This window comes from Lindgomyces ingoldianus, assembly GCF_010093535.1.
Source record: "Lindgomyces ingoldianus strain ATCC 200398 unplaced genomic scaffold BDR25scaffold_59, whole genome shotgun sequence".
Lineage (NCBI taxonomy): Eukaryota > Fungi > Ascomycota > Dothideomycetes > Pleosporales > Lindgomycetaceae > Lindgomyces > Lindgomyces ingoldianus.
In genome coordinates, this window is record NW_022985220.1 from 72,688 (window position 1) to 100,302 (window position 27,615).

Genomic DNA, 27,615 nt, shown 5'->3' on the forward strand with positions numbered 1-27,615 from the left:
GGCCCTGGTGGGTACTGCCAAAAGCTTTGTCGTAAACGAGACATCGAATCTCTCCTTTCCATCTCTGAGGACATTTCATCCTCCCTCGAAGAGCGGGGTGATATATGGCTGTGCTGCATGGTGGGCCCTGGTGGGTACTGCCAAAAGCTTTGTCGTAAACGAGACATCGAATCACTTCCCCCCATCTCTGAGGACATCTCACCCTCCCTCGACGAGCGGGATGATACATCAGTGTGCTGCATGGTGGGTCCTGGTGGGTACTGCCAAAAGCTTTGTCGTAAGCGAGACATTAAATCACTCCCTTCTATCGCTGAAGATATCTCATCCTCCCTCGACGAGAGAGATGACACATCAGTGTGCTGCATGGTGGGCCCTGGTGGATATTGCCAAAAGCTTTGTCGTAAACGAGACATTGAATCACTCCCTTCCATCGCTGAGGATATCCCATCCTTCCTGGAAGAGCGGGATGATACATCGGTGTGCTGCATGGTAGGCCCTGGTGGGTACTGCCAAAAGCTTTGTCGTAAACGAGATATCGAATCTCTCCCTTCCATCTCTGAGGTCATTTCTCCTCCCCTAGAAGAACGCGACCGTGGCGGATGGATATGCTGCATGTGGGGCCCGGGTGGGTACTGTCAAAAGCCTTGCAAACGAGACATTGCAAATCCAGAGGGTCTTAAGTTGGTCGCTTCTAACCATATGGAGAGACTTCACTCCAGAGATACCGATAGGCGTACACCTATATCCAGTATCGACGAATTCCTTACCGCCGCTCGAACGAAATGTCCACGCCCGAATTGCAAGGTTGGAGTCATCATGTGCTCTTGGGAGAAGACTGAGATCGTGAAGTGTATATGGCCTGGATGTTGGGAGACACATGTTACTTGCTACTGCAATCAGAATGCTCCTCACGATCCCTTCTGTGTCACGAAACGATCGGGTAAACCTGCCCATGCTGGGACAGGGCCTTCTACTATCACACAGTCAGAACGCGACCTCGCTGCTCCCCTTGTAGACCCAATTGATTTCAGCAGTCCGTGCGAGGGAGGACATAAAAATTGCCGTAATGGCCAGCCAGAGGTGTGTATTGGCGGCACCTGGCAACCCAATGGACCTCCGTGCAAAGGTGCACGTTGCTGCCGTAAAGATGGCGGATGCGTACCAGGTTGTGACGACACCCCTCATCTCCCTTCTGAGACTCCTAGACCTTCGAACTGCCCAGAAGGGCAGAGAATTTGCAATGGCGCCCAGCCAGAGATGTGCATCGCCGGTAACTGGCACCCCTATGGAGATCCGTGCAAGCAAGCTCGTTTCTGCTCGGAAGGGAGCTGCAAGCCCGCTACATGCGGTGACATGCCTCCTAGTCCCACTCCCACTGCTTCTCCTAAACCTGAGAAATGTAAGGAAGGAGAGAAGGCTTGTGGTGACGCCCAGCCACAGATCTGTATCGGCAGTACCTGGCAGCCTTGGGGGGCTCCATGCAAACAAGCTCGTTGCTGTTCAGCTGGAATTTGCGGTAATTCCTGTGGCGATATGTCTCCCGAACCTGCAATCAGCCTCACGGGCACAACCGAGTCTCGGCAATCGCCATATTCCGAGTGCACACCAGTCACCTACAATTGTACTATCACTGACAAGGGGGCCGTTATTTTGTTCTGCAACTCCCAGGGCCGATGGTACGAAATGAAGGTCTGTGGCGCTCACTGTTGCAAGATCGACGCTAGAAAATCCGGTCCCAATGGAATTGGTTACTGTGACGAGTCGTGCCGGAACCCCTCGAATGCCACAATCGAGACTCGACAATTGTCACCTCCGATCAAGTATGAGGAATCAAACTGCACACGAGGGACAAAAGTCTGTAAAGACGCGCAACCAATGATTTGCAGAAATGGTTTCTGGCTTCCTAACGGGCCTCCGTGTAAGCAACTTCGTTGCTGTAAGAGTGGTGAATGCATGAAGGGCTTCTGTGGCCATTCACCCTCTAAGTCCTTGAGCACTGATGAAGAACTTCCCCTTAGTCCCCCCGTTCGCAACCTTGAGTCCGGGCCATGCAGCCCTGGTGAACAACGCTGTGCAAAGAACAACTGGGCTGTTCTCGCTTGCACCGATGAAGGAACATGGACGATATCTCGACCCTGTGGTTTCAATTGCTGCAAGTCTGAGCAACCTGGATCAGCACAGTGCGTTTGCAGCACCGAAGACTCAACAATTGGCAGACATGCACTTGATACTCGGCAAGATCACAGCGTTCCAAGTTGTACTCCGGGAAACTACAACTGCGATACCACTTCGACTTCTATCCTCGTCTGCAATGCCGCAGGCCAATGGAAGCTTTCCCATCATTGCGGCCCAGACCCGTGCTGTTTCCGCGGACCGGTCCCTGGAACTGCGTTCTGCGAGTGTTCATTCTCGAAATATCAATCTACTTTAGAAGTCGGCTCTGACCTCAAGCTTACTGCTAACGATGAGTCCCGCGGCTGTGTAGCCGGGGCCTATTATTGCAGATTCACCGACGATACTCTTCATGCCGTCATTGTAGTATGTGATTCTCTAAACCACCTCACTATTTCAGGTGATTGCGGAGAGCTCCCGGATCATTGTTGCAAGCAGGGACCTATTCCTGGAACGGCTTATTGTGCGTACTGCGGTAGTAGGGGCGAAATTTCTTCTGAATCCAAGACTCGTGGCGGTTCCGGCCTTGCTGTTCATTCTGACGCTGGTGGAGACGGTGATCAAGCAGCCCTGGAATGTAACAATCTAGAAGGCTCTGCTTGCGGATCTCCGCAAACTTGTCCCCCAGGGGAGGTTATTTGCGCAGCCCACAAGCAAGTTCATGACGGATCCGCACTCATTATTCGAGACGACACCTCTGCGGCTGATCTTGCTGCCCACTGTCAGCCCGGAACCTTTGCCTGTGTTATCTTCGAAAAGCCACCAGAAGCTTACATCTGGCTCTGTGATTCCAACCGTAGGTGGGTGCAAGCTGCGGAATGCGGGCCACGATACAAGGACGGACGACCTTGCTGCCATAATGGTGACACTATTGGAACTGCGCGCTGCACCTGCAACAACCAAGCTTATGGCTACCCTTCTCTGGACCACCCAAATATCCGTTCAATCAACTTTGGATGCACGGCGGGAACTACAAGGTGCAGCGGAGCTACAATCCGAGCATGTGGCTCTGACGGCCTGTGGTACAAAGTTGGAGACTGCAAATATCCCGGACGCCGCCCAGACCCGAATAGCTCGCCTACTCTCCATCCATCGACTTTCCTCACTCTTACGACCCCAGAGCCGCATCGTGAGGGGTCTTATACGCCACTGATTGTGCTGTGAGATGTCTACTCAATTGAGGTTGAGATTTCAAGGGCGTGGCGGGGACGATCTAATGGCTGCTTCACTGTCTTCCCTTAATTCCATCCTTTTCCATTCTCCTTCACCTTTTTGGCCTAATTTCAACGGCGGCTTATATGTTCGGTGATGGATGAACAAAATTTCTCCCCTCTCTTCCCCTCTCTTCCCCCCTCCTGAGTGTATGTACAGTAACATCTCATTTGCATCTGCATTTACATGCATAGCGAGGTGTATAGACATTACCAAGGACAGGTGTGAGTCTTTTGGCGTTGGCGGAATCGAATGGAGCCGAATGTAGGGTTTAGGCTGTTTGCTGGACGAATCGGTGTCTTTGCAACAGTGAAGCCTGCTCCTGGGGATAAAAGTGGTTTTATGCTGATTAGGTATATGGCAATGGAAGAAGTTGCAACCTTATTTGCTTTGGGGTTCGATTTGATGCGTAATACGAAGTTTGATGTGAGCAATTGATGTCCTGTGATTCATTGAGTTTTGCGCTGTAAGGATTTGTAGGGGGGTGTGGTAAAATGGTCTTGTAGTGCTGGCCCTTCCAGTGCAAGGGGGAAACAAGCCAAAATAGATAAGGAATTCTGAGAGGATGAAGAAGTATATATTTGGCATGAATTTAGAAAACCAGTAGGTCTGGTATCATAAGATCTAGTCATACAAACACTAAATACTACTATATCCCTGTATCCTATCATAGAAGCTCTAAAGATTGCGATCTACAATGTTACGCTATGAGACTCCTGCTTTCGTATAGGTGCGGTAAAGGGAACCAAATCTTCATTACTTCACTGAATTATATCCAATCATCTCCACTGTAATGCTCCCATCTCATCCCACCCAGTTACACACTCGGCAACTGATCCTCTACTCTCCTCGAAAGCGGCACCCTCTCAACATCCACCACGGCGTCCCCACCCGTCTCCGGATCCGGATATTTCATCACCGCAAACTCACCACCATTCACCTTCCTTACTCTCCACGTCCCTGCTTCCTTCGCCTCCCTAAAGAATTCCTGATTCTCCTCAAAGCTACGTCCGCCCGACTCGGGGAGATATATCCACGTCCAGAGCCCCGCGACCCAGTTCGTTGCTGCGAAGATCACGAAGATGAAATACGAGAGATTGTTGAAGATGATGGAAGGAGCAGTGTGATGGCGAAATTCCCGATCCCCCAGATTATGATTGAGATGGCGGTGCCCTGGGCACGGGCGGTCGTGGTGTAGATTTTAGTCGGGATGAGCCAGATGGTAGCGAGCTAGCCGATGCCGAAGGCACCGGTTGCTAGAAACAGAACTAGTGTTCCTAGGATACCTAGTGCGAGGATGTGGATGTGAAGGGTCGATGCGTTAGTCGTGAGGCCGCTAAACATGGCGAGTAGGAGGACGGAGACTTGAATTAGGAGTTTGCGGCGGCCGAGGGCGTCGATGAGGGGCCAAGCAATCGTCATGAGCATAAAGTCGGAAGAGTAGTTCCCCAAGGTAAGGTATTCCGAGGTGCGGACTGGGAAGCTGAGGAGTTCGAAGATCTGGGGTCCGTAGACAAATACAGCACCGTAACCGGTTAGTGCTTGGTTGATTTGGCCCATTATTGTGATGATGGTGGGGTGTAATTGAGGGTGAGTTGGGGTCAGCATGTCGAGGTAGCCGACGTATGTTCCCTTCTCTTTTTCGTGTACGTCCATGAGCTCGTCGAAGCGTTTGTCGCCTTCGTTGCCGTAAATGTCATTTAATGCCGCCTGAGCATGGTTCTCCTTTCTGTGGTATACAAGCCATCTTGGCGACTCAGGGAGTCTTTCCACAAACGCCATCAGTAGGACTGGATAGATCTGCATGACAATTATCGGGATTCTCCATTCCCATTGGCTCCATTCCCCGAGGGCTTCTGTAACGCCCAGGTTGATTCCGAATGCCATAACTAGACCGAAGATGTTGAATTGTAACTCCTGCCTTCATGCCCTTCCCCTGGCCTGGTCTTCTGATAGCTCGGAACTATACCTGTACGCAAATTTAGTTTCTTCGAAATTACGAGTAGAAAAGAGGAACCGAGGTAGGTATCACCGCATCTACACCTCCAACACCTAGTCCCATGACGACTCGCCCTGCAACCATAACCCCGATTGCTCGTCTCTTATACCCCAAACCCGATATAAACATTACCAGGTTCTCTAAACAGGCTGTAGCAAGACACAAAAATATGCTCTTCTTCCTACCATATTGGTCCGCGAGACGCGAGAATAAGACTGCTCTGGCTGCGCACCCGAGATAGTACACGCTAACAATGATTCCCACCAACGGACTCTTTTCGCCGATGTCCATGGTATCTAAATAGTAATATTAAAAGCAAAAAGTAGGTAAATTAAGAAGTTACTTTACTGTTCTGTACTAATAATAGATAGAATAGTTAAAAGAGTATAAAATCTAGTATATTAGTGCGCGTTTAGCCTTTATACTACTATGCGTGAAAACGTCCTCTGCGAACACGTTAACAAAACACTAAGAAATTAATTAGTATAGGCAGTTACTGCAGTAACTATAGCCTTATTAACTGTACAGTAACAGAAGGCAATTTACTTTTGTTCTAACTGCTAAGAGATTGTTACTGTTAGTAACAGTAGGAACAGTACTACGTTCTATTAAATGTCGCACGTGTCTCACGCGATATCATACCCATGTACTGCACTATTCACTCATTAGGCATAGCTCCTCTCTTGTACAGTATATAGTCAGCCCAGAGCTCTATCGAGCTCCTCAGACCTTACAATACACTCGTTCAATCCACCTTGTTTGGATCTCGCTCCCTTGTCGAGTCGTTTGCCATATGCCCCCTCCTGAGCCCATGCAAGATTAAACACCATGTACGCCTTCCACTCTCGACCAATCGACACCACATCAACGATTACCACTATCACAACCTGCAACTGTAATCTCCTCCATCACAGACTTTGATGCCATAAACAAGGACCAGAGGCATTCTTTTTTTTTTTTTTTTGAGAAGTACGTTCTTTTTATCCCTTCCCCACTCTTTCACTCCACTCTCGAGGCAGCATGTACAAATATCCAGCAAGATTGTGTCAACAAAGACAGAAAGACAGATTTAAGCACTAAAATCCTGTCATTTACTTCTTGTTACATCTCCAAACAGGCCGAATGGTTAGAACCATGTATCGATTTAGAGACAAGCCCAGAGCAGCCAGCGTACTCGCACTTTAGAATAGTTTCCTTATCTACGACACGAAGGTAGAATATTCAGGACACCTTATTCGTGAGGAAGCAGAGGAAGCAGTGAGATTGAGAATGTCTCAGGGTTTATATACCTCTATATCGAGACGCCGCGATTTTGGGAGGGGACGTTGTAAGTGGCAAAAGCCAATTTTCTATCATGCACAGCAGAAGAATATATATACGCGGGTAGAAGTACACACGCGAAAGTGGACATCCTCCGAATTGAGCATCACGTGATAGGTTTTATTTGGATCTGTATGTACGATTGGGTACCATATGTTACTACATAATGTAGAACATGGGCAGGGTAGAGTCTAGATGTGGAATTAGGAAGGAAGTTAACATAATGCAATTTTCTGCCCTAAATTTCAAATTCTCCTAACAATATTCCATGCGAAGTGATAAAATGCAGTACACTGAATAGGTAAAAATTGTGGTACAATGAAGCATCTACAACATCCAAAAGTAGAGTCCAGGTTTCATTACCCATTACCAATAAATATAGAAACACAGAAAAGCACAAACATTAGTTTCTTCCTAAAACCTCCAATGATACCTATGTGCATGATACTCTCCCTCTCATTTACCCCATATAAACTACAGAATATTCCCCAACTACCTCACTTCCACCTTCCTTCAGACTAGGCTGACAGAAATCCATTCCCTTAATTAAGATCTCATTCCCCGCATCGTCATTCCCGCAGCTCGCATCGCCCTTCCAGCACACGTAGAACGGCGTGAAGGAGAGGAAAGCGTGTGTACCGACTTGCTGGACGATTTGTTGGGATGTGGTATTTGACCAGCCCTATTAGTGTCAGCATATGGGCCAGCTCGGCAACTGCAATAGCAAAGGAAAAGGAAAGGCAGAGCAGTGATGGAACAAAGGATAAGTGAGTGGGCTTACAGTCGTAACAGTCGTCCCGGTATCCTCTGTCCACGCATGCGCTAGACTCATACTCAAATCCGTCTTTACCGAGCCCTCGGCAATGAAATCCACACCTGCGGAAACACCAACCGTCATACCTCCCGTCACGGTCCACGACGCGCTATTCGAATGACTCAACGCAGTGCTGGCCTGGAAGCTCACACTCACGGTGTGGGAGCACGTACCCGGTCCAGTATCACAGCTCTGTGGATCGGTAACGATGCGTTGTTTCCCAGTTGTAACGCCAACTTTCTTAGGATCACCCACAATCTTGCAAGATGGGGTTGTTGGCGCTGGAGGTGGTGGAGGTGGTGGTGGAGGTTGGGATGGAACAGGTGGGGGCGAGGGTGCAGCAGGAGCAGATGGTTTGAAAATATTTACAATGTGGTGCCAGAAACTGCGTCGGGCGATGGCGTAGATGCCTCCATTGTAGAATTTAGAGGCAGGGATGTCGGTCGCTGGGCTCCAAGGAAGATCATCCACCTCCCTAGGTGCGGCATTCCGGACTGTGCGAGATGCGGCAGCAGTGAGAGAGAGGGGCGAGCGTTTTTCCTTTTCAGCCGGCTGGAGAATATTTGATTAAATTTGGACGATGGGAGCATAGTAACTACGAGACTTACTGCATTCGGAGTGATGAAAAGATTCGCGCCCATATGCACAGCTGCACAATCGCCATCTCCACAGCAGAAGCTGGTGATGAGACCCTCGAAATCCTCCAAAGTCGTTAGTTCACATCTCTATGTAGACTTCGTAGATACTAGAGAGGCAGAGCATGAACTCACATTCACAGCCGTATAGTAGCAACCTTCGTCCCTTGCCAGCAAAGCAACCTGCCCTGGCAAAGGTGTCAGTGTCTTCCACCCTGCAGCCTTATCGTGCTTCTGCTTCATCAAGACAAAGGTGCAAGTATCATCTGCCTTTGGGACTTTCCAGTAGACGTTGTTTGATCCGGTTCCATTAAGGGTGCCAGCAAGATTTGCTCCTTGGAAACTTAAATTCGGATACCAGTGGCCAGCCGGCCCAGCGGTCCCATTCCAATTCGCAATTGCGGTATCGATGATGAGTTCGTTGTTAGGGATCGTGGTATTCATCGAAGTCACGGAGAGTGGGTCTGTACATTTTGAATTCTTGAAAGCTTTGAAGGAGGGCGCTGCGAGAGTGAGAGCTGGGAGGAATAGGAGCGACAGGGAAGAACCTGAGATCATGATTACGGGTTGAAAGCAATTAAGAAGTATTAGGTTCAATATGCAAATGAATGGTCATTCGGATAGTTAAAAGAGAGAATGAAGTTGGTTGTCTGAAGAACTCGAGATTTTGAGGAAGCACTTGATATATCTTTATGTTAGCGCCGATCGGGCGGGAGCACAGCAATACTACTTCACGTACATTGCGGATTGCTTCGAAGGAGGTTCGGAAATGATATGGTCTCTGAAACAAGCACATGCACTAGCACGTGGGGTGACTTAACAACGGAGAATGATGAGCTACATTACTGGAGAGATCGAAGGTGTTGCGGCACAGCTAACAGGGGTGGTCAAACAACACAAGAGTGAAGCCAAATTTTGCTATTTTGGTCCTGCTGGAGGGTTTAGAAGGGAGCCCCACTCTGAAGCAGTCGCCATTAGCGCTATCCTAGATTAGCAACATATACTGGATGTTTACTGCGCCTTCTCACCTGACGTGGAACATGGTTAGGGCAGACACAATCTATTGAGTTCCTTGCTAGAATCGGGGAGATCGTTAGCAGGATGCAAATTCATGTCCTAAACTACCCTGGTAACATTCATCGTTAGGTGAGAACATATAGTAGAAGGCTGGTGCAACATATGTTCATATCGAGTAGCTGATCCACGTCAGACTGTACGCCAATTTGATCCTGGTCCGTTAACCTCAATTCAGCTGCCTCTACCCCTCCTCCTTCCTGCTGTGCCCTACCTCCATCATCTCCGATAACCAACTCGCCAAAGCTCCAAACAGAAGGTCGTATTCATCTATGAAGGCAACCAATGCGGCGAGGTATATCAATAATCTGATCCAAGTTTCTAGTCGCGTTGTTGTAGGATGGAAGAGAAGTAAAGGAGATGAAATGTGGTTGCGCCACATGCACAGATCTACAAGCGCGCCATCCCGCAACAGGATTAACCCCTGTTTCAGAGTTTCATGTCCGATGATGCTACTTCACAATCACGCCGCAAGCATAGGTGTTTTTGTTTAGAGGTTGGGGTTTTCTGTTAGTCAAAGGAATCTTGTCGAGCTGAATGAGCCAGTCATGTCACCCTCCATCGTTACCCAAATTCACGACTTTCGCCATTGCGGACAGGGGTTTGTGGATATAGTGTTTCGACAGATGAGGCACAGGAAAACATGAGGCCTCGACACCTTGCCTATGGGATTTCTGTGCGATGAAGAGAAGATGAATATTGTCAGAATGAGAGAGGGACGGAAATCACGAAGCCCATATTTAGAGAAGATATGAGTGTGCTGGCCAATTAAAGATCCTAAGCCTAGGACCCTCCCCAGTTTTAGAAAACTACCTGTGTGAAGTCCCATTCCCAAGCCAATACACGCCTATCGAGAGGCTGATTATATTACAGAATTCTTGTGTCACATTTGCTGCCAAAAAGCTTTCCTTTTCATAACGAGCCTAGGCGCCAACACTCTGAGATCCGTGAAGCAAGGAAAATGGTAGTTGGGAGTATAAAATTCTAAAGGGCGGTGAGAGGGGTATACAGCAAGCTGAAAGCAAATTAGAAGGAATAGATGCCAACTAAACTCTGGTGTAGGGTCGTCGACGTTTCGCTTAGAAATAGTTGCCCTTGGGGAATGCGCAGAAGATGCCTACGAGGGTGATCGAAAGAACCAGCGCTCCAATGATGGCTTGAAGGAAGATGGTATCCTGGATCTGGCGAAGAGCAGGTTCTTGAATCCACACCTCACGATCGAAAACCTTGCGGACGACGTTGCGTTTCTCGTACTTCGCAACCCATGGTTCGTCTTCCCAGCTATTGCTTGAGGCATGAGAGGACAGGCTGTCATACGAGTCACTCTTCATGTCGTACCCAGCGGGCTCGTCGTCAGAAGCAAACAGCTCCCATGGGCGGAGATGGCGGTGGTGCATTCCGTGAAGAACGACGCACATGCCTTTCCAGGCGGCGATAAGGGTGGAAATGCCGATGAAGAAACCAATCATAGAAAGGACACGCCAGGCGCGACTCGCACTGCTGAGAGTAATGATAATAGCAGCTATTATACCCCCAACAATTCCGCCAACACCAAGACCACGAGCGAAGATGACACGAGGCTTGTTGCCGTTGCAAATAGTCCAGCGAATGAAATTGGGATGAGCCTGGCATCGCAGAGACCATTCGACTGTAGTGATGACATTGTGGAAGGCGGATGGATGAGTGGTATTCTGAAGCGCATGAAGCAAGGCACTACGTTCCTTGGACGAGAGATTTAATTCACGAGTACCACCATCCGCGACATAGATGGAGATGATGCGGGCGATTTCTTCTCGATATGGTTGAACAGATACTGCCGGAAATGAGCTGGTTGGCCCTAAGAGAAAAAAGAAAGTCAGCAATACTAACGAGGCTTCCATTTGAGCCCCACACTCTGAAACGCACCAGAAGCACGTTGAGTGTGGTTTATCTTCCCGCCGGAAGTCAGGCTCTCATCATATGAATCCAGTGAGTTTCCATCCCTCTTGCCCTCGGCCGAGTCGCTATTTGGCGTTCGGGGCGGCGTGAAGAAAGGATTAGATTTCTCTACTTCGGCAACTCGAGGCTCGCTGACGAAGTCGGTGCCCTTGAAGATAGAGGCAGCCTCTGCGCCGAGGCGCTTGGGTCGGGTTTGAGCCTCAGACTCGACATGCTCGCCCGTCCATTCTGGTGAGAGAGCTTTCTCAGACTCTGGGACCTCGCTGAATCGTTTGCAATAGTCGCGGTACCATAGAAAGAACTGAAGATTCTCCGCTGAAAGCTCAATGTATTTGAGGTAGTTCATAAAATCCCGGACCGTGCACGGCTATTGGATGATAGGGTTGGCCAAAGCAACAATGCACAAGTGATAGGAGACTTACGGGACAAACACCCCCGGCAATGATGCGGTCAAAGGAAAGAGCTTCAGGAATTCCGTGGGACATTCCGCTACTTCCAGAGTTGACCGATTCATTGATTGACTTCTGTTTCTCTTGGCCGGAGAGAGACTCGCGGGAGGAGACGTGCGAAGGGCGACGGTAAGAGAGAGAGTAGACCATGATAGGAAAATGGGGGACAGGAAGGGAAGCACGAGCGAGAATAGAAGGAAGGAATGACAAAGGTCTCACAGTGATGAAACGAGAGTAGCGTGGTTGGGGTTTGCCGGGGAAGCTGCGCCTTAACGTGGTGGGTTGGACGAGAAGCGATGGGGACGGAGAAGAGAGGTGAATATATGTGTTTGCTGCTGGCTGATGGGTGGCGAATGGCAAGTAGAGCGAGAAGAAGCCAATGGGCAGTCTCGGAGCGCAATACAGCCACTCGCAGTAGGGGGGATATTTGACGATAGGTTTTCTAGACGCGGGCCAGTCTCCGCGTTGAGTGACAGGAAACGCTGCGTGGGCTACGGAGGCGCGAGGAAAGAGATTGCAAACGGGAAGATGGCCCCCCACATAATCAGAGGTTATATACACCTCCCTCTAAAGATACGGCACCCCTCGGCTACTGCTATCATGGCAGCCGTCTGGGGACAGCCCAGCTACAGGGGCCCTGGGCATGCTTGCCTTGCCATCTCTCCCAGATTCCCAGATCTGGTGCAGAGCGTGGATGGATATCAGGCGCCGTGGTTGCACATGGCCGCTACGCTCTGCAGGAAGTCGCCTTCAAGCAGAGGCTCCCCACCTCAACCACCGCTAGTCGGGCGAACCGGTAGCAAGAGTCTGCCAATGAAGAAGCTTCCTAAGATCGAGCGGGAGCCCTGAAGAGCAGTTGACGAGGACGGTCGCCGGCTGAGGTCCAATCCTCATCCCCGGTCTTGGCTGTGGCTTCGGGAATCTGGGCAAGCGGCAAGTCGATCATCATGATCCAGCCCGCATCGGGACTCGAGAAAACCTTGCCAGTCCCATCTGTGGTCCCATTTGTCAAAAGAAGGGGCCACCCTTCACGAGCACAATTGTACGTCATTATGACTGACGACGAAGATGCTGGCAAACAAGCCTCAGTCCCGCAGATGTTTCGGGCTGGCGGACTCAGCGGACACTCCCCTTCTCACTTTGAAGGAAGAGGAACTTCCCAGAAGAAGACTGACTGGAAAGGAAGGAATTCAGCACATTGACGCCCTTTCAGACAGCCACCATTTTCGGGCTACATGGGAAAGTGATGATTGGCATCGCCAGCCATTATGCAGGTGCAGGGTGAGGTTTGCTCAGCTGCTTCTGCATCAAGCCAATCAGACCTCACAATTTCAGATGTGCTCGTCGCTCGCCCCGCTCATTAATGATAATAGCCCGGTCTTGCATATGCCTCCGTTGCGACACCCTTTTTCCTCTTGCGTGTTGACATTTCATCTTCTTGTCATAACGAAAAACTTCCTCGCACAAGATTTCCGAACCTCAACAACAGTGCCAACCTCGAGACTCGCAACCACGTTGACAATAAAGTACTGAATAAAGAAACCGATGCCATGGATGCCACACCGTCTCAGACAATCTGACAGATTCACTCCTATGCCACATCGAGATATGTACATTTTATCGTCCAATCGGCGTTCCTTATTTACGCCCGCACTTCCGCACAACTTTCCGCACGGCACTCGATTCAGGGACACGGGACAGTATCAAGGTACATCCTCTTCCACCAATCTGGACGGGAGACGTCAGAAGCAACCTTAACGACGCCGCGATCTCGGCCTTGGCAGGATGCGCCAACAGATACCACTAAGTATCCGGGTTGACATAATGTATTAAATGCAATTTCGTCTCATAAGGAGCACTAACAAGCAATTATCTAGTGCAGTCTTGGTTGTAGCCAGGGTGCATTGCTTGACTGAACCATGACCTAAATGCGAGCCATATGAAAGATTCTGTGCAATCCAGAAACTATATTTCCATCCATGCTGCACTGCATCCGCTGTTCATCTAAGGCATGCAGAACCAACCTAGCGACTGTCTTAGCTTTGGTCTCCCTGCACATCTTGCCTCCCGAACTAGATTTCATCTCAACAACAATTCCCCTCCTATGTGGGCGCAGACCTAGACTTATCTGTGTTGCGCCTCCTCCTAACACCGCCATGCAGTTCCTTGTCTCCGCTCTCCTCGCCTTCCTTTCCTTCCAGATTTGACACTACTAACATCCAACCGTTCTTGGCTCAATATCTGGCCGAAACCCCTGTCATCCCCCATTGGATCTCACCGTCAAGTTTTGAAATTGCAGATCGCATCGGGAAGAATATGTCTGGCGCAACTCAAGCTTGCGGACCGCGCGTAGTCTTCAGTCCCTAGCCCCTTCTTTGAGTCCTTTGTGGCGTGGCTGTGAGAAATCGCCTATCGCTGGCGTGGGGAGATTGACATTCACTCAGACCTCGCATGAGGAAGCCACATCATGCTAGCTGAGACATACCTAGGTAATCATGTCACCACCTTGTCGAAATGGTGGGAAGGGGGAGCAGCGAAAGGTCTTGCAGTTTTCATCCCGCCCAAGTTCGGCTGTTAATGCGTCTTACAAAACTTCTAGTGTCTGCGGATCGCGAACCCATCCGATTTCAGGATTGGAAGTGTCATGTTAAACCCTGTTACCGTACTCTCCGTGCTCTTCCTTGCATTGAGGGTCAAGACTAGGCGTCTATATCTACCTTCTGAAGCATGAATTTCAGTTCAGACCCTTGGTCCATGCGAGAACTTGAAAGAACTTCCCCGGAGCTGTCCATAATACATGGGAGACAAAAATATGAATCCTCCAATTTAAGTCAACGTTTGTAAGACTTCGACTTCTCTTGGTAGCACTTGTCAGACAATTGCTCACCCGGGTGAGGTCCTCCTCAGGGCTTCCAACGAGGCGTAGTACTGTACGATTAGGCGATTTTGAGGCCTGTACAGGTGAGATTTTGTGTACATTTGTACGACAGGGAGGAGAAGAGGTAGGTGTACGTATTGTAACTGTTACAGCTCACGTGATCTGTACAAGTAGTATAATTTAATTAAAGTACACTGTACTCTAGTTAAAACAGCTAAGACTATAGGTCTCTAGAGACGCAAGATTAAGGTCTAATTAACTAGTTCTCCCTAGTAACAAGAGCAGATAGGACTAGATAAGGCCTGTAAGGCTGCAAGAGGCGTAGATAGATAACTCTGCAATAGAAAATAGTCTGTAATAGGCATTTTTAAGACAACAGACAGATAGATAGATTAAAACCCTTAAAAAGAGATTTAAGCGTCTACAGGCCTCCTACTCGCCAAAGCCCTTATACCCCTCCAGAACCCCTATACAAACTTCCTAAAAGAGTAAAACAATCTGTACTACGTACCGTACCTAGGGCATCATTAAACGTACGGTACGGCTCACAAACTCGGTACGTTCGTACTGAACACGTGACCGTTACGGTTCACTTTGTACAGACCGTAGTACGGCCCGTTGGAAGCCCTGGTCCTCCTGCTGTCGCCCACTGCACATGCCCCTGTCTAGCCCTAACCATGCACCCATTTCTTCTCTTTGAACCCCTCGCCCTTCATATCTGAGACGAAAACTACTACATATCAAATCTATTAGCCAATTATGTGGTCACCGCATCTGCTCTTATCGTTCCTGTAGTATTCGCGACACAGCTTCCGTAGTCACTACCAATGTAGAGTCCATATTATCATGCAATCTCCAAGAAATCATCACCAATGTTTCAGTTTTTACCTTAGGCCTCTGGAACTCATCTCCTTCTGGGAAGCTTAAAGGAAGACAAGAGTAAAACGCCAGCAGAAATGAGTTGGAAGATGGACTGAATTAGGAATTATTCCAGCTCATTGCGATAGCTTTGAGCTTATTGATGCATTTAGATCTCGGGGGCAGTCTCTTAAGACAGTCTTGTGGAGCGATCAAAGACTGAAATCCCTTTCCTCTATAATATCCCCCTCCTGCATTGTATCGATTTAATTCTTTGTTCGAGGTAGGGGTCTCTCACTAAGAAAAGAGCGCAAGCCTTCCAGGCTTACAAACCATTCAATAAAAAGTGCCTTAAGACATTTATCGCAAATCCATCTATTACATCGTAAGTTTAGTTCAGCCACATTTTTAAAAGCCTAGTTTCACTAACAAATCACGTGGCCTAAATGCGCACTGCCTTTGGCTGATCAATGGAAAGCGTAGAGCTGTCCAATTGCACTCAGGCCATCTCCAACGCCATTGACAAGGGAACCGGGAGCGGCCCACTGGTACGCATATCGGTAGATATACTTCTGGTCAGGGTGGTCCAGCCATGGGAGGACATCGTTCAAAAAGCCAATAATTTGGTCCTCAGAGCCATAGGCGCCGAACTCAGTGATCCAGATTGGACGCTTACCACCGGCCTCGTAGGCCTCCTGAGCATGTTTCTTGAAGTCGCCGGAATTGTCCGCGGCTCCATACCAGTGAATGACTACCCAGTCAATGCGGCAATCATTGCAAGCAGATAGGAAGCGTCGTAAGTAGTCAAGGCCCATAGGAGGAGCGCCATTGGTAACAGCCGGAGCGCTCAGCCGGACATTTCCGTCATACTTCGCGTAGAGAGGATGGATATACTGACGATATGCATAGACAGCGCGCCCAATGTCTTGCATACATGATCCTCCGTTGCTAAAATGAATCTGTCAGTAATAAGAAAGCTTCGACACGACTTAAGGAGTGGCCAGGGGAGCATGTCTTACGCGCAACCATCCGGCTCGTTAAAAGACAACACATGCCATGTACCCGCTTTAACAGCCTTATCGACGTTGTCGAACCAACGGCTAGTGTGATCGGAAGTGTCACTCCAGAGCATCGGAACGAACTCCCAGAAGGTCTCCGCGCCGTTCGAAATGCTGTCCCAGTTGTATGCCCAGAAGATTTGGGAACCCGAGGCCTTGAAGAGGTGGGTTAAATCGGGGTCATTATATGGAATGCCGCGCCATTTGCCGTTTTCCTCGACTTCACGTGCCTCGGTGGTGGTATTACTGGTAAGCTCATTGTGGCTCCGTGACGCCGGATCAATTAGAGGGATCGCATTTGAAAGAACAGCCAGCCCAGCGACAAGGGCCAGAACGAGAGACCTCATTTTCTGCAGATTTCAATTGCGGGAATGAGGAGTGCAGCACAAGGCTATAGAGTTGAGGAAAAAAGGGTATCTAGAAGATTTGAAGCTTTGTGGCAGAAGGAGATAAGGAGTGACTTAGAAATCGTGCAAGGAGTATTGTCCAGGTGGGAAGCGTTCAGGAAGGAGAGAGGCAGAGAAATAGTACAGATGGTAAAGGGGAGAGATCGCTGGAGGAGGAGTTTTAGAACGAAACCACATGCAAAATCGATAAGGCGGTCTGACCATGCCGTATTCGGTCTATAATGGAATATGGTTTCTAAGAGCCTACAATTCGTTCACATGAGACAAGTATTTCACCTTTAATACAATTCAGTCAAACCATGAGAAGTGCTATCACTTCATAGACTCTAATAGGGTGATTTTGTCCGGTAACGAAGAAAGTGAGGATATCTGATTTAGTGGGGAGCACAATTTAGGGCGGCCACGTTGTCCATTATCTGCTACCTCTGAAATATTATATTATTGACAGTAGGGTCTTTCCATTTAGAGGAGTTTCAATGTTTCTACGTGTAAAATATTTGAGTAGAGCGGGGGTGGGTATATAGAAGATTAAAATCCATACATCGTTATCCTCGACGAAAATTTCCCTTCCCTAACCAATCGTCCACCTGGATATGCCCCCGTACTATCCCATGCAATTCCTAAAAAAGAGTTATATCTCATGCTGTCGAGAATGCTTTTCTGTCTTCCTACACATTTAGGTGATCGAACTCGTCAGAAAGCGTCATCTCTGGCGCTCTGAAATGTCGCAAGAACTGACAATTATTAAATCCTCTATTACTTAATATAGTCATGCTACAAGCCCTCCTCTTAGATCGCCCGCCGTTAGATCTCCTTTTTGATTTCATCTTGGTTGATGTCTTCCTACTTGACGATTTCCTTGATATTCTTCTAAACAATCTGAACCCCAATCTGCCACTCTTCCCCCATTTTCACCAACACAAGCTGAAAATCTCTCTTCCAAGTTTGAAAATGGGGCTTAGAAGCTTCAATAATCCATTCTTTGCAGCCATGAGAAGCTGGAGTTGGGTCACGACACTTCAGGGCTCCCCACAGAGTGCAAGACCAAAAGCGTCTGATGCAGTATTTGCCCATTTAAGCGAGAGAGAGGCCCCAAAAATGCGAAATACATTTAGGCTGTGAGGTCCGGGCAAATTACCCTGGTACTGATCGATGACCACGTAAACTGAAGATGAGGTTGCCATGCTCGACCCAGCCATTCACAGAGGGAGCGGCCTTAAACATGTTTTATAGTGTGTAACAAACAACGGTATGAGTGACAGGAGCGCATGACGGAAGGATCATGAAGCCAATTGTTTCATCGTGCCCGCTTGTCCCTAACAAATTGTGTGCTTGAATGTTGGCATTACGGTTTGTGTCGGTAACGCGGAAATAGATAGTCAGGGTGGAGTCCGAGCTGGTGATGGCGTAGTTGATGGGAAGGCCGCAAACTCACTCCGTCGGTGTTGTTGCGGCGCTAACAAAAACAATTCCGGATGATCGACCATGGATAGGATATTGCTGCAGCCACCGCATCTGATGTTCCCAAGGAATTCCTGCTCATTATTACTGAACCTAGTCCAGCTGTGATACGAGATAGATAGTATTCCAGTGCAGGCAGGCAATGCAGACCCCAGCGGCAAGTTAGGTTTATTGAAACCATGGGGGACAAGTATATTTGATTTTGGAGTGCAAAAGACGCGTTTGCCTCTAACAGAAATCTGATTGAATAATCCCCAGTGGCTTAAACTTGCACGTTCCCCAATCTCCCCAAAGAAAAGAACTTCACCATCATAAAACCCCTTTGCGCCATTTTCTGCTCAACATGAATCTGACGCGAAAATTGCCTGTGCACTATTAGGATCTATACTTAGCATACCCAACATCAAATTGGCTATTCACTTAGCGTGTTTGAGTGTATTGCTTAGACATCGTGGCAGTAGGGCATGCCATCGGGCTCGCTCTTGCAAGTATTGCTTCCGCAAGTCGCAGCAGTGTGCCAACCGTAAATGTTGCAGACCTCAATGCCGGCAGCCCAATAGTCGCAGCGGTACTCGCCAGGCTGGCAGGTAGCGGACGGAGCCGGTGCCGGTGCAGAAACGGCCAGGCCGAGGAATAGGATAGTGGCGGCCATGATTTTGGAAAACATTTTGTTGTACGTACGAATGGAGACCTGAAATCAAAGTTAATTAAGGGGAATTCGGGAACAGGCGTGGCACTACCGTTTGTAGGATTTTGAATATCGAAACCGATGGAGATGAGGATGGCAGGAGGAAACGATCAGTTTAAGAAGAGGTGGTAGAACCAACGCATGTTCTTCGGTGTAATATCCCTTCTTATACTAGCTGCTAGCTAACGCAAACCAGGTGATTATCCAGCCTCACTCAACAAGATTCGTTCGAGGTTTTATCAACTCCGGTTTGCAGCCCCAGTTCAACTGTACTGAATACACAAGAACTCATGAACGATTATCTGTTTATGAATAACAAAATTGAGGATTCTGGAAGGATTTTAACTCCGAGAGTTGTAGAGCCTTAGCCTACCAAATCTGGAAGAGACATTGGGAATCGGACATCGGACCACTGCAATGTGGAGACCAAAAATTGTTCCCGGCCACCGTATTTGATTCCAATAAGCTTTACCATGGTAATAAATCTAGCGAACCTGAATTGGCCTCAGCAGAGTTCACAACGCCCAGCTTGGAGATCATTAAAAGTGAGTCACGTGAAGGGCCATTCCATTCATTCGTGGTCAGGACTTTGTACAACCCGACTAGACTATAAATTTACATTCACGTTACGAGTTAGTTATCTGCAATATTGATACCCCCGATCAGAATAACCCTCACGCCTGATCTAGATCCATCATGGAAGGAGCGGAATGCCGTCGACCTTGATAGGTAGGCCCGATACCCCTCCCGTCTCCAAAGTTTGTCGTCCGTCTGCCATTAGCCTTACCACTCTCAATTCCCCTAACTACTTCCGCTTTTATGATCATCTGCTGAGTCTCCTCGACATTCCAGGGCTCTTCCTCAAGCTCATTAGGCTGCTCCACAACAAGCTGCCATACATGCTTCTGCACACGCCTCCGCACACACCCCATCTCGTCTCTATATGCGCCTAAACCTCGAAATAGCCCTCAATCACTTTTTCTATAAAGTGAAATTCGTGTTTGTATCCAATTTTCGTCCTTGTCTACTTTCTTGATCGTCGCCTCTCGGATTATGTCCTCAGCTCCATCCGCCTTTGTGCGCGCCCAATGCGCATCTTTCTCCTCTATGAAGGCCCGAGTAATTGTTTTGTTGGGGGCGACTGGGTGGCCAGAGTGGGGTTTTGGTGGGAGACAGACTATCGACCGCGGAACGAAGAACCCGTCTTCATCGACGGGCTGCTTCGTAGTCATGGTACCCATTTTCGAGCCAACGACTCCAACTGACCCGACTGAGTGGGAACGCGCTGTACGGCGATTTCGGAATGACTAACTCCATTCCCTCGCTTCCGACAGTAACCACCGCACTGGATAGCTTCTGTATGTCGTCGTAGTAGTATCCCACTAGTCCAGCAGCCTCGTTGTGGCTACGGTGAGTCAGAGAGAAATTCTTGCGGTTTCTTCGGCGGCTTCAGGAGTGGTATAGATCCCAAAAGTAGTTTATGTGGGGCTGTGGTGTAAGATGTCGTAGAAAGGCGGGCAGAAACCTTGGATGTGCAATTGCGTGAACAGATAGAGCGCAGCTAGGTTCGGGGGTTAGAGCTCGCATGTTGGTGAGCAAATTGTATGGCGAAGACTGACTAAAATTCGATGGAGCATAAGGAACCCTGGTTTAGAACCCTCATATAAGCATTTCTTCCGTCTTCTAGAAGGCATGGCATTCTTTGAAAGTTTATCGTTTGCGGGATTGTAGGTGAGACACTGTGCTTGATAAGAAAGCAGGAAGCAACTGGTGGAAGAAGCTGTTCTTAAAGCTCGAACAAGCACGTTCACTTGTTTGGAAGTTAGACAATGAAAGTACACTCGCAAACGGAAGCTTAAAAACAAATTTGCCGGCTCGCAGGGCTTTTCAATAACGTCGTCTTTCAAATATTACACTATATTCGTCCTTTACCCGCTTCTATAATCGTTCTTATTAACCAAATAAATTAGAGGAGTCAAATGAGACACTTGGAACCTTTTCGCATTAAACCATTGGCATTGGTCATCTATATTTGATCACAGCCCATATCATCAATGCAATTCTCTCTCAGAAAATCTGTATTTCCTGTCCTCACCATCTCCAGAACCTCCCCATCCGCAAATTCCTCAATCATAATATAACATACGAAATCGCGCCCTCTCTTGATTATCATATTGATCTTCATCAGAACCAACCCCTCATGAAAGGTCACATTTCTCTGATAAGGCACCTCCCTACCTAGCAGGGCTTCTAAAGAGGCGTCGTACTGTACGATTGGGCGATTTTGAGGCCTGTACAAGTGAGATTTTGTGTACGTTCGTACAGCAGAGAGGAGAAGATGTAGGTGTGCACATTGTAACTGTTACAGCTCACATAATCTGTACAAGTAGTACAATTTAATTCAATTAACTGTACTCTAGTTTAAACAGCTAAAATTATAAGTCTTTAGAGGCGCAGAACTAAGGTCTAATTAACTGCCAGATAACTAATTCTTCTCTAGATGCCTCCTATAGGTGCTGCAGTAGCTGTAAACTAGTAGATAAGAGCTCTTTATTAGCGTTAACCTTATGCTCCCCTAGTAGGCGTTAAATAATATAGTTATAGTTTCCTACTGCTGCAGTCGATAATACTAGTATATAATTAGCTAGATAAGGCCTGTATAGTAAGAAGCGTAGATAGATAACTCTATAATAAAAAATAGTTAGTATTAGGCATTATTAAGACAGCAGACAGTAGATAGGATAGATTAAAAAGAGATTTAAGCGTTTGCTTAAAACTTTTAGTTAATTAGAACTTTAGAAACCCCCCTATACGCTCCCTGCAGGCCTGCTACTCACTAACCCTTCTACTCCTCTAGAATCCCTATATAAACTTCCTAAAAGAGTAATATAATCTGTACTATGTACTGTACCTAGAGCATCATTAAGCTTACAGTGCGGCTCACGAACTCAGTACGTTTGTACTGAACACGTGACCGTTATGCCCCGTAGTAAAGCCGTTGGAACCCCTGCTACCTAATCGGGATCGAAAAATCCTCGCAAAAAAAAAATAAGAGGTGTTCGTGCTCTTAATCTTCGCCACCTTAGCGAGAATAACGAGGTAAGAGGCACCGGGGAACCCATTGAGCTCTTGCTCAGGGAGGAAGTAGACCACCTTTGCCAATGTCATAGACCATGGCGGATTCCGAGCAGGACTCTAGAGTGGTGTTTTGGAGATTCACTTTGTACCACTCTACACCACGGTTCTTAACCACAAAAGCAGCGTCGCAGATGGCCCGGTTATTTATGAACTCGCTAAATGCTCTTCAACCGGGACGGGTGGCTGGGGAAGGTGGCTTTCCTATTATAGCCCACGCCGCCCACATGTTGATAACAGCTGTGGCTGTATTCAAAAATTTGAGATTACTCGTAACCGGATCTGTTCAATTTTGAACGGTGGCAGTGAGTTAAATTCCTTTGACAGTCTTCCCAAAGATGAGGGTTATGTTGGCGATGCAGTCTTGGATATTTGGTTCAGTCACAGAGTCAGTAAAACATAGGATCATCTTCGGGACGTCAGTATCGGGAACAAACTAAAGGGGAAAGTTCAGCGACGGAAACGTCTTGGAGCAGACCAGATGTGTACTAACTCTTGGCATGTTTGATCCAATTGTATGCCTCGCCGGAAAAGACGCATGCAGTATATGTTTAGCACCTAGAGGTATAACCCTTTCTGCGATATCATGCGATAGCTGGGGTGTTGGCTACAGCACCTGTGACCTTCGGCCACGCACGCATTACATTAGAGCACAGATACTAACGCATATGTACCCGAAACAGCTGCTGGTCTTCGCATTGAAGAACTAGTGTCTAACTTTGTGGCATAGTCTAAGCAGCCATATGCAGCAATCAAGCACATGCCCCAGATGAGGATGTAGAATAGGCTAGGCATCCATCTCCTCCCAGATTAAGGGATGGTGCTCATCTTTCGGCTCCCAAGGGTTGGCATCCGAAAGCAAACTGTACCAGTTCTGCTTCCAAAAAGAAAAAAAAAGTATCCGAGGTCTATAATTTGTTGAGTCGAGGGCGCGGTGCCATTTGCTGTAGGAGTAATATATTCTCAGGCTTACTTGCCACTCGACATCTGAAGTCCTTTGACATTGTACAAGTCTTTGAATGTGACACGATAATGGATCTCCAGTGGACAACGCTCTAAAATGTTGATGCAAGGAATATATAAGTTTGCAGCCACGTATCAAAAGGTTGGCTCAACAGAATGATGAAAGACAAAACGAACATTCGAGGATTATGGGATGTGTGTTGCTTCCTCCCACAGTGTGCATATCTGAGCACAGTATGCAATAGCGTGAAAATATGAACTCCACCCTCAACACACATTTCTACGAGCAATAATAAAACGCGTCTGCCAAATAATGTACAAATATCAAAAAAAAGGTTCTTCTTATATGAAATTTAATCTCGTCCTAGCCCACTCCTTGCTCAATGCTTGGTTTATCTAAACGGTTAGACGGCATAGCATTCACGACACAGCCACACGCCAGGTAACCTCATCAACTTAATCTCAACCACCTCTCAGCTCATCCTCCAAATTAAATCTCACCTTCAAGACCTTTCATATTCCTACATAACCTCTCCAAAGTGAAACCCTCCTTGCACTCGCATCGCCCTCAAATCCTGCTCAATGGGCCGGATTAGAAGGAGGTGGGGTGTAAGGAGATCTGCTTGGTGAGTTAAAAAGGGGTGGAATTATAAACGGCCTTAAGTTGATTAGGTTTATGGGGCAGAGAAGCTGGTTTGCTTTAGCATTGGAACAGCGCTACTAGTTCAAGTACCTTAATACCCTGTAGTAACGATACGTTGATTGGTTGGCTTAGAGGGAATCGGTGTTTTCAACGTCCAGCCTGCTAAACCCAATATGAACCCGCAAGCAACTAAACTAAGCGTAGAAAAGCAGTTATCGCTTTAGTGGCCACATCTGCCACCTCTGTATTAGGTTTCGTCGCGGGTAATTTAAGTACGATGGCTTTTAGGAACGATGTAATAGACCCACATTGGTATGGTCAAAGAATACTGGATTCCGTACGCGAAAACTGCGAGGATCATGCGGATGATGAATCAAGCGTGCTAGTCTTCTTAAGGAGTCTTAGTCTGATTCAACTACTGCGATACCTCAAGCAGATGGGAGTCGGTGGGTCCTGACTGGAGAGTGAACGTATCTTGAAGCGCTGGGTTGAGGACATGCTGCTGTGCCTACATAGACCTTGAGTATCACCCCTAGGCCCCTCTCAAAATACTGTAAGTTACTCCTTTGCTTAGGGGAATGTTCCATGCCTCATGTACTTAAAACAAAACCTACAGCAGCGAGGTTACTGTCACGCAAGAACCTAATGGCACAGAGACCACAGGATCCTTCCCATGCCTCCAGCTCCAGGACTATCACCGCCAAACCCCTCCCGAGCCACGTATAATACTCCCGAACGCCTGCACACGATCCTGCCACAAACGAATCTATATCGTCTCCGAAACGCGCGCAAAACATGACACAAAACAATACGGGCTATCAACCTCGCCCCGTTACCACAATAACGGCGCCACCAATTCACCCATCACCCATAGGATAAGGCGCTCTTCCTGCACTTCGAGGCTCCCTAATTAGCATGGGCACAGATGGTGGCGGCTTGCTTAGGTTTGTTGTTGCATGCAGCCAAAGGTCAATCTCCTCCCAGGCTCTCAAGCACAGTAGAAGAATATATATACGAAAATAAATCCACGCGCATTACTTGTTTCCTCAATGATCATCTAATTTTTCAACACAATCCTTGCAGTGTGGAATGGCGTCTATGCCTTGAAACAGTCTTCCTCGGCAATTCCTGGTGGCGGCCGAGGTGCTGGATATTTTGACAGAAACACCAGGGGCTATGGACCGTTCAGTAATGATATGGCCAGTATGCGTATCCGGATGGAAGCTGCGCCTATGCTCTAGAATAGCCAGCTAAAGTCCCCAGCAAAAGTCAAATTAGGTCTGCTCCTTGACGACGGTATTGTTCATTCGTCTCTGCCCGTTCAGGCTATCGATGTGGTGGAAGTGGATTGCCAGAAATGCGTCGTCGCGCACCCGAGATCACCTTCCAAATCTATACTCGAGAAGTCTGGAGAACCTCTTGCGCCTTGAGTTTTCGCGGGCTAGTCCAAAATGCCTTTGACACCGAAAAATATCTGACTAAAATCACCGCGCACAAAAAGCAATTCGAATAGAGTATCTGCATGCGTAGCAAGACCTTAGATTGGGTGCACTCACCACAGCACATTCACCTCAACCAGTACCTCTGCACGGAGAATGCATGGAATCGTGTGTGACCCATTAGCGCTTTTTTAGACATGAACTCATCTACTCCTGGCATATATGCGATCACTGCAATATATGATCTCTTGGAATATCTACACTATATTCTTCCTGGCAATTAAGTTGACCTCGATATAGACGTTGTAAGGCAGGAATGGAACAATCAATAACCGTATCATTTCCACCTATATTCCCTACTGATTGAGGCGATAAGCAGATGTCAAGGCTTTGTAGGTGGCGCCTCTAGGTGGTTGGCACATCAATGAGGTCAAACCTTCCGGATACAGGACTGGAGATATTCGATAACGTGCCTCCTAGTCTACAGACTGCTTACTTTCCGTTCCAAGAAGCGTTTCGTCTTTCCGTTTCCGAAATTAATTGATTCCGTAGGGGACTTATGAATGTTTCTACCTCACTTTAGATCACACATCGGTCCCCCATATCGGTCTGTTTGCTCGCAGTAGTTCTGATCTTGACATGACCCCAACCACTTTAGGTTCAGCCTTTGCTTTACAACGCTCGCTTTCCCTATCTCCCCGAATCCTGCACTTTTTGCATTGACGTCCGGAAACACTGTGAATGTGGTTTGCACAGCAAGCGAATCGCCCTGGACCGTCATCGCCCCACAACCTGACCACAATGCCCGAGAGGAATTTCTGGATATTAGTTCAAAGGCATCGGTCTCAAGAGGCCCGGAAGCAATGGCTTGGGTGAAATTTGTCTAATATAGCATATCAGTCAGTATACTAGTACTTCTCTTCTCTGATGTAGGCTGCCTCACCGGAGTTGGTTGATTCTTCCACACAGCCACCGTATCCACTGACATCCGAACCCCTTTGTCCAAACGAACAGCACCCTTCGTCGTAACGCTTTCGACCGCCACCTTATCTTCTGCAGGCTCCCAAGCAAACTCGATGTTCACGAAGCATTGTTGTTTGCTTTGGGGTACTACAATCCTCAGCCCAGATGCAGCGAGGCTTGTACCGCTTTTGGAGGTATCGTACAAAACTTCAATAGCGGAGGAATTATTTACTACCACGGCGGAGACATTTGCCGCGCAGTGGTACACCCGAGTAGCGATGATTTTGATAGCTTTCTGAGCGAGCACTGGATCTGCAGGAAATAGGATAGTTACGCACAGAAGGATAACGAAAAATCGAAACATGTTTAGGTTTCTGTACGCGTAACTCTTTTCGTGCCAGTAGTAACGCGATGGCGCGATATTTATATAAATATTTTCGCCTGCATGGAACACATGACAAACTCGCTAACTAGACCTCTAGCTCCCATGGATGCTGTATATACTTTCTCGAAACTCCCTAGGCGTAATCATACTTCCTTCTTCACGACAGCTAGTCAAAGGAATGAGTTTCAACATCACAACGTCAGTTGCCAACTTGACTCCTGCCCGGCCGAGATAATTTTTTTATCAGAAGCAGACTTGGATGGGGTATGCTCAGTTCCGTCCCGTTTAGAGGCCATTCGATGTAATGCCCCACTCTTCTGAAATCAAAAGGACAGAGCACTACTTTGCAGTCGGGTTAATCGGCTCTGCCTCTTCGCCATTGGCTAGAAGCAGGCCTCACGTGCCCTGACCAGTTTAGGCTAGATTGCTGATTAAGCAGACCCGCAATCCAGACAACCAACCTTCTAACCCTTGAATACATCTTCAGAGCTCGCTCTCATCTTTCCTAACAACGCTTCGGAGATTCATCGCCGCTTTTCGGCGTGGCTTCAGGGCTAACTTATTTCCTCTACAAATTCTTAGGTTTAATTCGAGCTCCCATGTCGTCTTAACCTTCATCATTTTTTGAGCCCCACGAGCCCTTACAGTCACGTTTCCTGCATATTCTCGCGTAAGAAAGCCCTGTGGACCCTCTCTCCCATGCCACACAGCATCCCGGATTTTCATTGAAGTGCAATTAAAATTGTGGGTCGTGCAGTGGAGGGCAATCAAAACGGTGATTTGATATGCATTCAGCCAACTAGGCGCCACGGATTCCATTCACTTTCGGCTAATATATATCCAACCATTTTCTGGGTAATCATGTAAGGTTGTATATGTAAGATGTGGCTTAAAGAACAACGTCCCTCACCTAACTTCCCCAAGTTTTAGTCAAGGCAACCGCTCCACATCCTGTCGATGTTTCATAGTCGATAACATCACTATTGAACGTCCGCGACTTAGGTCCCCAAATTATAAGGTCTCCCTCTTCTACCTCCAATTAGCGTTTCACATATTGTACAGGACGGGAAAGCATCTGGAGTGCAGAAACCCTCACTTGCTACAACACGCTACCCAAGCCCAGA

The 27,615-nt window shown here is 47.8% G+C and overlaps 8 protein-coding genes across 8 annotated transcripts in view; 3 read left to right on the forward strand and 5 right to left on the reverse strand.

Annotated features, from left to right (window-relative positions):
• BDR25DRAFT_383695 (uncharacterized protein) overlaps positions 1 to 3,548 on the forward strand; it is a gene marked incomplete at its 5' end in the record, with an annotated part of 5,138 nt that extends 1,590 nt beyond the window's left edge. Inside the window, 5 exons of the mRNA XM_033697837.1 lie at positions 92 to 1,918; positions 2,019 to 2,180; positions 2,240 to 2,538; positions 2,573 to 2,635; positions 2,680 to 3,548. Of these exons, the coding sequence (XP_033540269.1) occupies positions 92 to 1,918; positions 2,019 to 2,180; positions 2,240 to 2,538; positions 2,573 to 2,635; positions 2,680 to 3,336 (3,008 nt within the window). The 3' untranslated portion in view covers positions 3,337 to 3,548. The remainder of the gene's footprint in view (positions 1 to 91; positions 1,919 to 2,018; positions 2,181 to 2,239; positions 2,539 to 2,572; positions 2,636 to 2,679) is intronic.
• Positions 3,549 to 4,201: 653 nt separating this feature from the next.
• Positions 4,202 to 5,674, reverse strand: BDR25DRAFT_329668 (MFS general substrate transporter; the record flags this gene model as incomplete). Its single annotated transcript, XM_033692468.1, has 3 exons — positions 4,202 to 4,557; positions 4,635 to 5,305; positions 5,385 to 5,674. The coding sequence occupies 3 exons, from the start codon at positions 5,672 to 5,674 to the stop codon at positions 4,202 to 4,204; spliced, it is 1,317 nt and encodes a 438-aa protein (XP_033540270.1).
• Positions 5,675 to 7,163: 1,489 nt separating this feature from the next.
• Positions 7,164 to 8,710, reverse strand: BDR25DRAFT_319952 (uncharacterized protein; the record flags this gene model as incomplete). Its single annotated transcript, XM_033691864.1, has 4 exons — positions 7,164 to 7,385; positions 7,485 to 8,069; positions 8,126 to 8,242; positions 8,288 to 8,710. 4 exons carry the CDS (start codon positions 8,708 to 8,710, stop codon positions 7,164 to 7,166), a joined length of 1,347 nt encoding a protein of 448 aa, XP_033540271.1.
• A 1,595-nt stretch (positions 8,711 to 10,305) lies between these two features.
• On the reverse strand, positions 10,306 to 12,078 carry BDR25DRAFT_297956 (uncharacterized protein; the record flags this gene model as incomplete). The annotated part of the gene is made up of 3 exons (XM_033689040.1): positions 11,587 to 12,078; positions 11,096 to 11,531; positions 10,306 to 11,039 (listed from the first exon to the last, which is right to left on the reverse strand). The coding sequence occupies exons 1-3, from the start codon at positions 11,761 to 11,763 to the stop codon at positions 10,306 to 10,308; spliced, it is 1,347 nt and encodes a 448-aa protein (XP_033540272.1). The 5' UTR covers positions 11,764 to 12,078.
• A 135-nt stretch (positions 12,079 to 12,213) lies between these two features.
• BDR25DRAFT_362775 (uncharacterized protein) lies at positions 12,214 to 14,553 on the forward strand (the record flags this gene model as incomplete). The annotated part of the gene is made up of 15 exons (XM_033696629.1): positions 12,214 to 12,418; positions 12,495 to 12,655; positions 12,682 to 13,127; positions 13,185 to 13,321; positions 13,360 to 13,428; positions 13,467 to 13,503; positions 13,549 to 13,611; positions 13,642 to 13,719; positions 13,776 to 13,972; positions 14,016 to 14,033; positions 14,070 to 14,178; positions 14,245 to 14,305; positions 14,357 to 14,399; positions 14,445 to 14,483; positions 14,510 to 14,553. The coding sequence occupies 15 exons, from the start codon at positions 12,214 to 12,216 to the stop codon at positions 14,551 to 14,553; spliced, it is 1,707 nt and encodes a 568-aa protein (XP_033540273.1).
• A 1,263-nt stretch (positions 14,554 to 15,816) lies between these two features.
• Positions 15,817 to 18,301, reverse strand: BDR25DRAFT_329670 (uncharacterized protein; the record flags this gene model as incomplete). The annotated part of the gene is made up of 3 exons (XM_033692469.1): positions 15,817 to 16,297; positions 16,369 to 16,653; positions 18,246 to 18,301. The coding sequence occupies 3 exons, from the start codon at positions 18,299 to 18,301 to the stop codon at positions 15,817 to 15,819; spliced, it is 822 nt and encodes a 273-aa protein (XP_033540274.1).
• A 5,988-nt stretch (positions 18,302 to 24,289) lies between these two features.
• BDR25DRAFT_362780 (uncharacterized protein) lies at positions 24,290 to 25,217 on the forward strand (the record flags this gene model as incomplete). Its single annotated transcript, XM_033696630.1, has 7 exons — positions 24,290 to 24,298; positions 24,328 to 24,535; positions 24,585 to 24,632; positions 24,667 to 24,744; positions 24,788 to 24,913; positions 24,968 to 25,047; positions 25,083 to 25,217. 7 exons carry the CDS (start codon positions 24,290 to 24,292, stop codon positions 25,215 to 25,217), a joined length of 684 nt encoding a protein of 227 aa, XP_033540275.1.
• A 500-nt stretch (positions 25,218 to 25,717) lies between these two features.
• BDR25DRAFT_347203 (uncharacterized protein) lies at positions 25,718 to 26,487 on the reverse strand (the record flags this gene model as incomplete). The annotated part of the gene is made up of 2 exons (XM_033694245.1): positions 26,087 to 26,487; positions 25,718 to 26,026 (listed from the first exon to the last, which is right to left on the reverse strand). Exons 1-2 carry the CDS (start codon positions 26,468 to 26,470, stop codon positions 25,718 to 25,720), a joined length of 693 nt encoding a protein of 230 aa, XP_033540276.1. The 5' UTR covers positions 26,471 to 26,487.
• Positions 26,488 to 27,615: the final 1,128 nt, after the last annotated feature.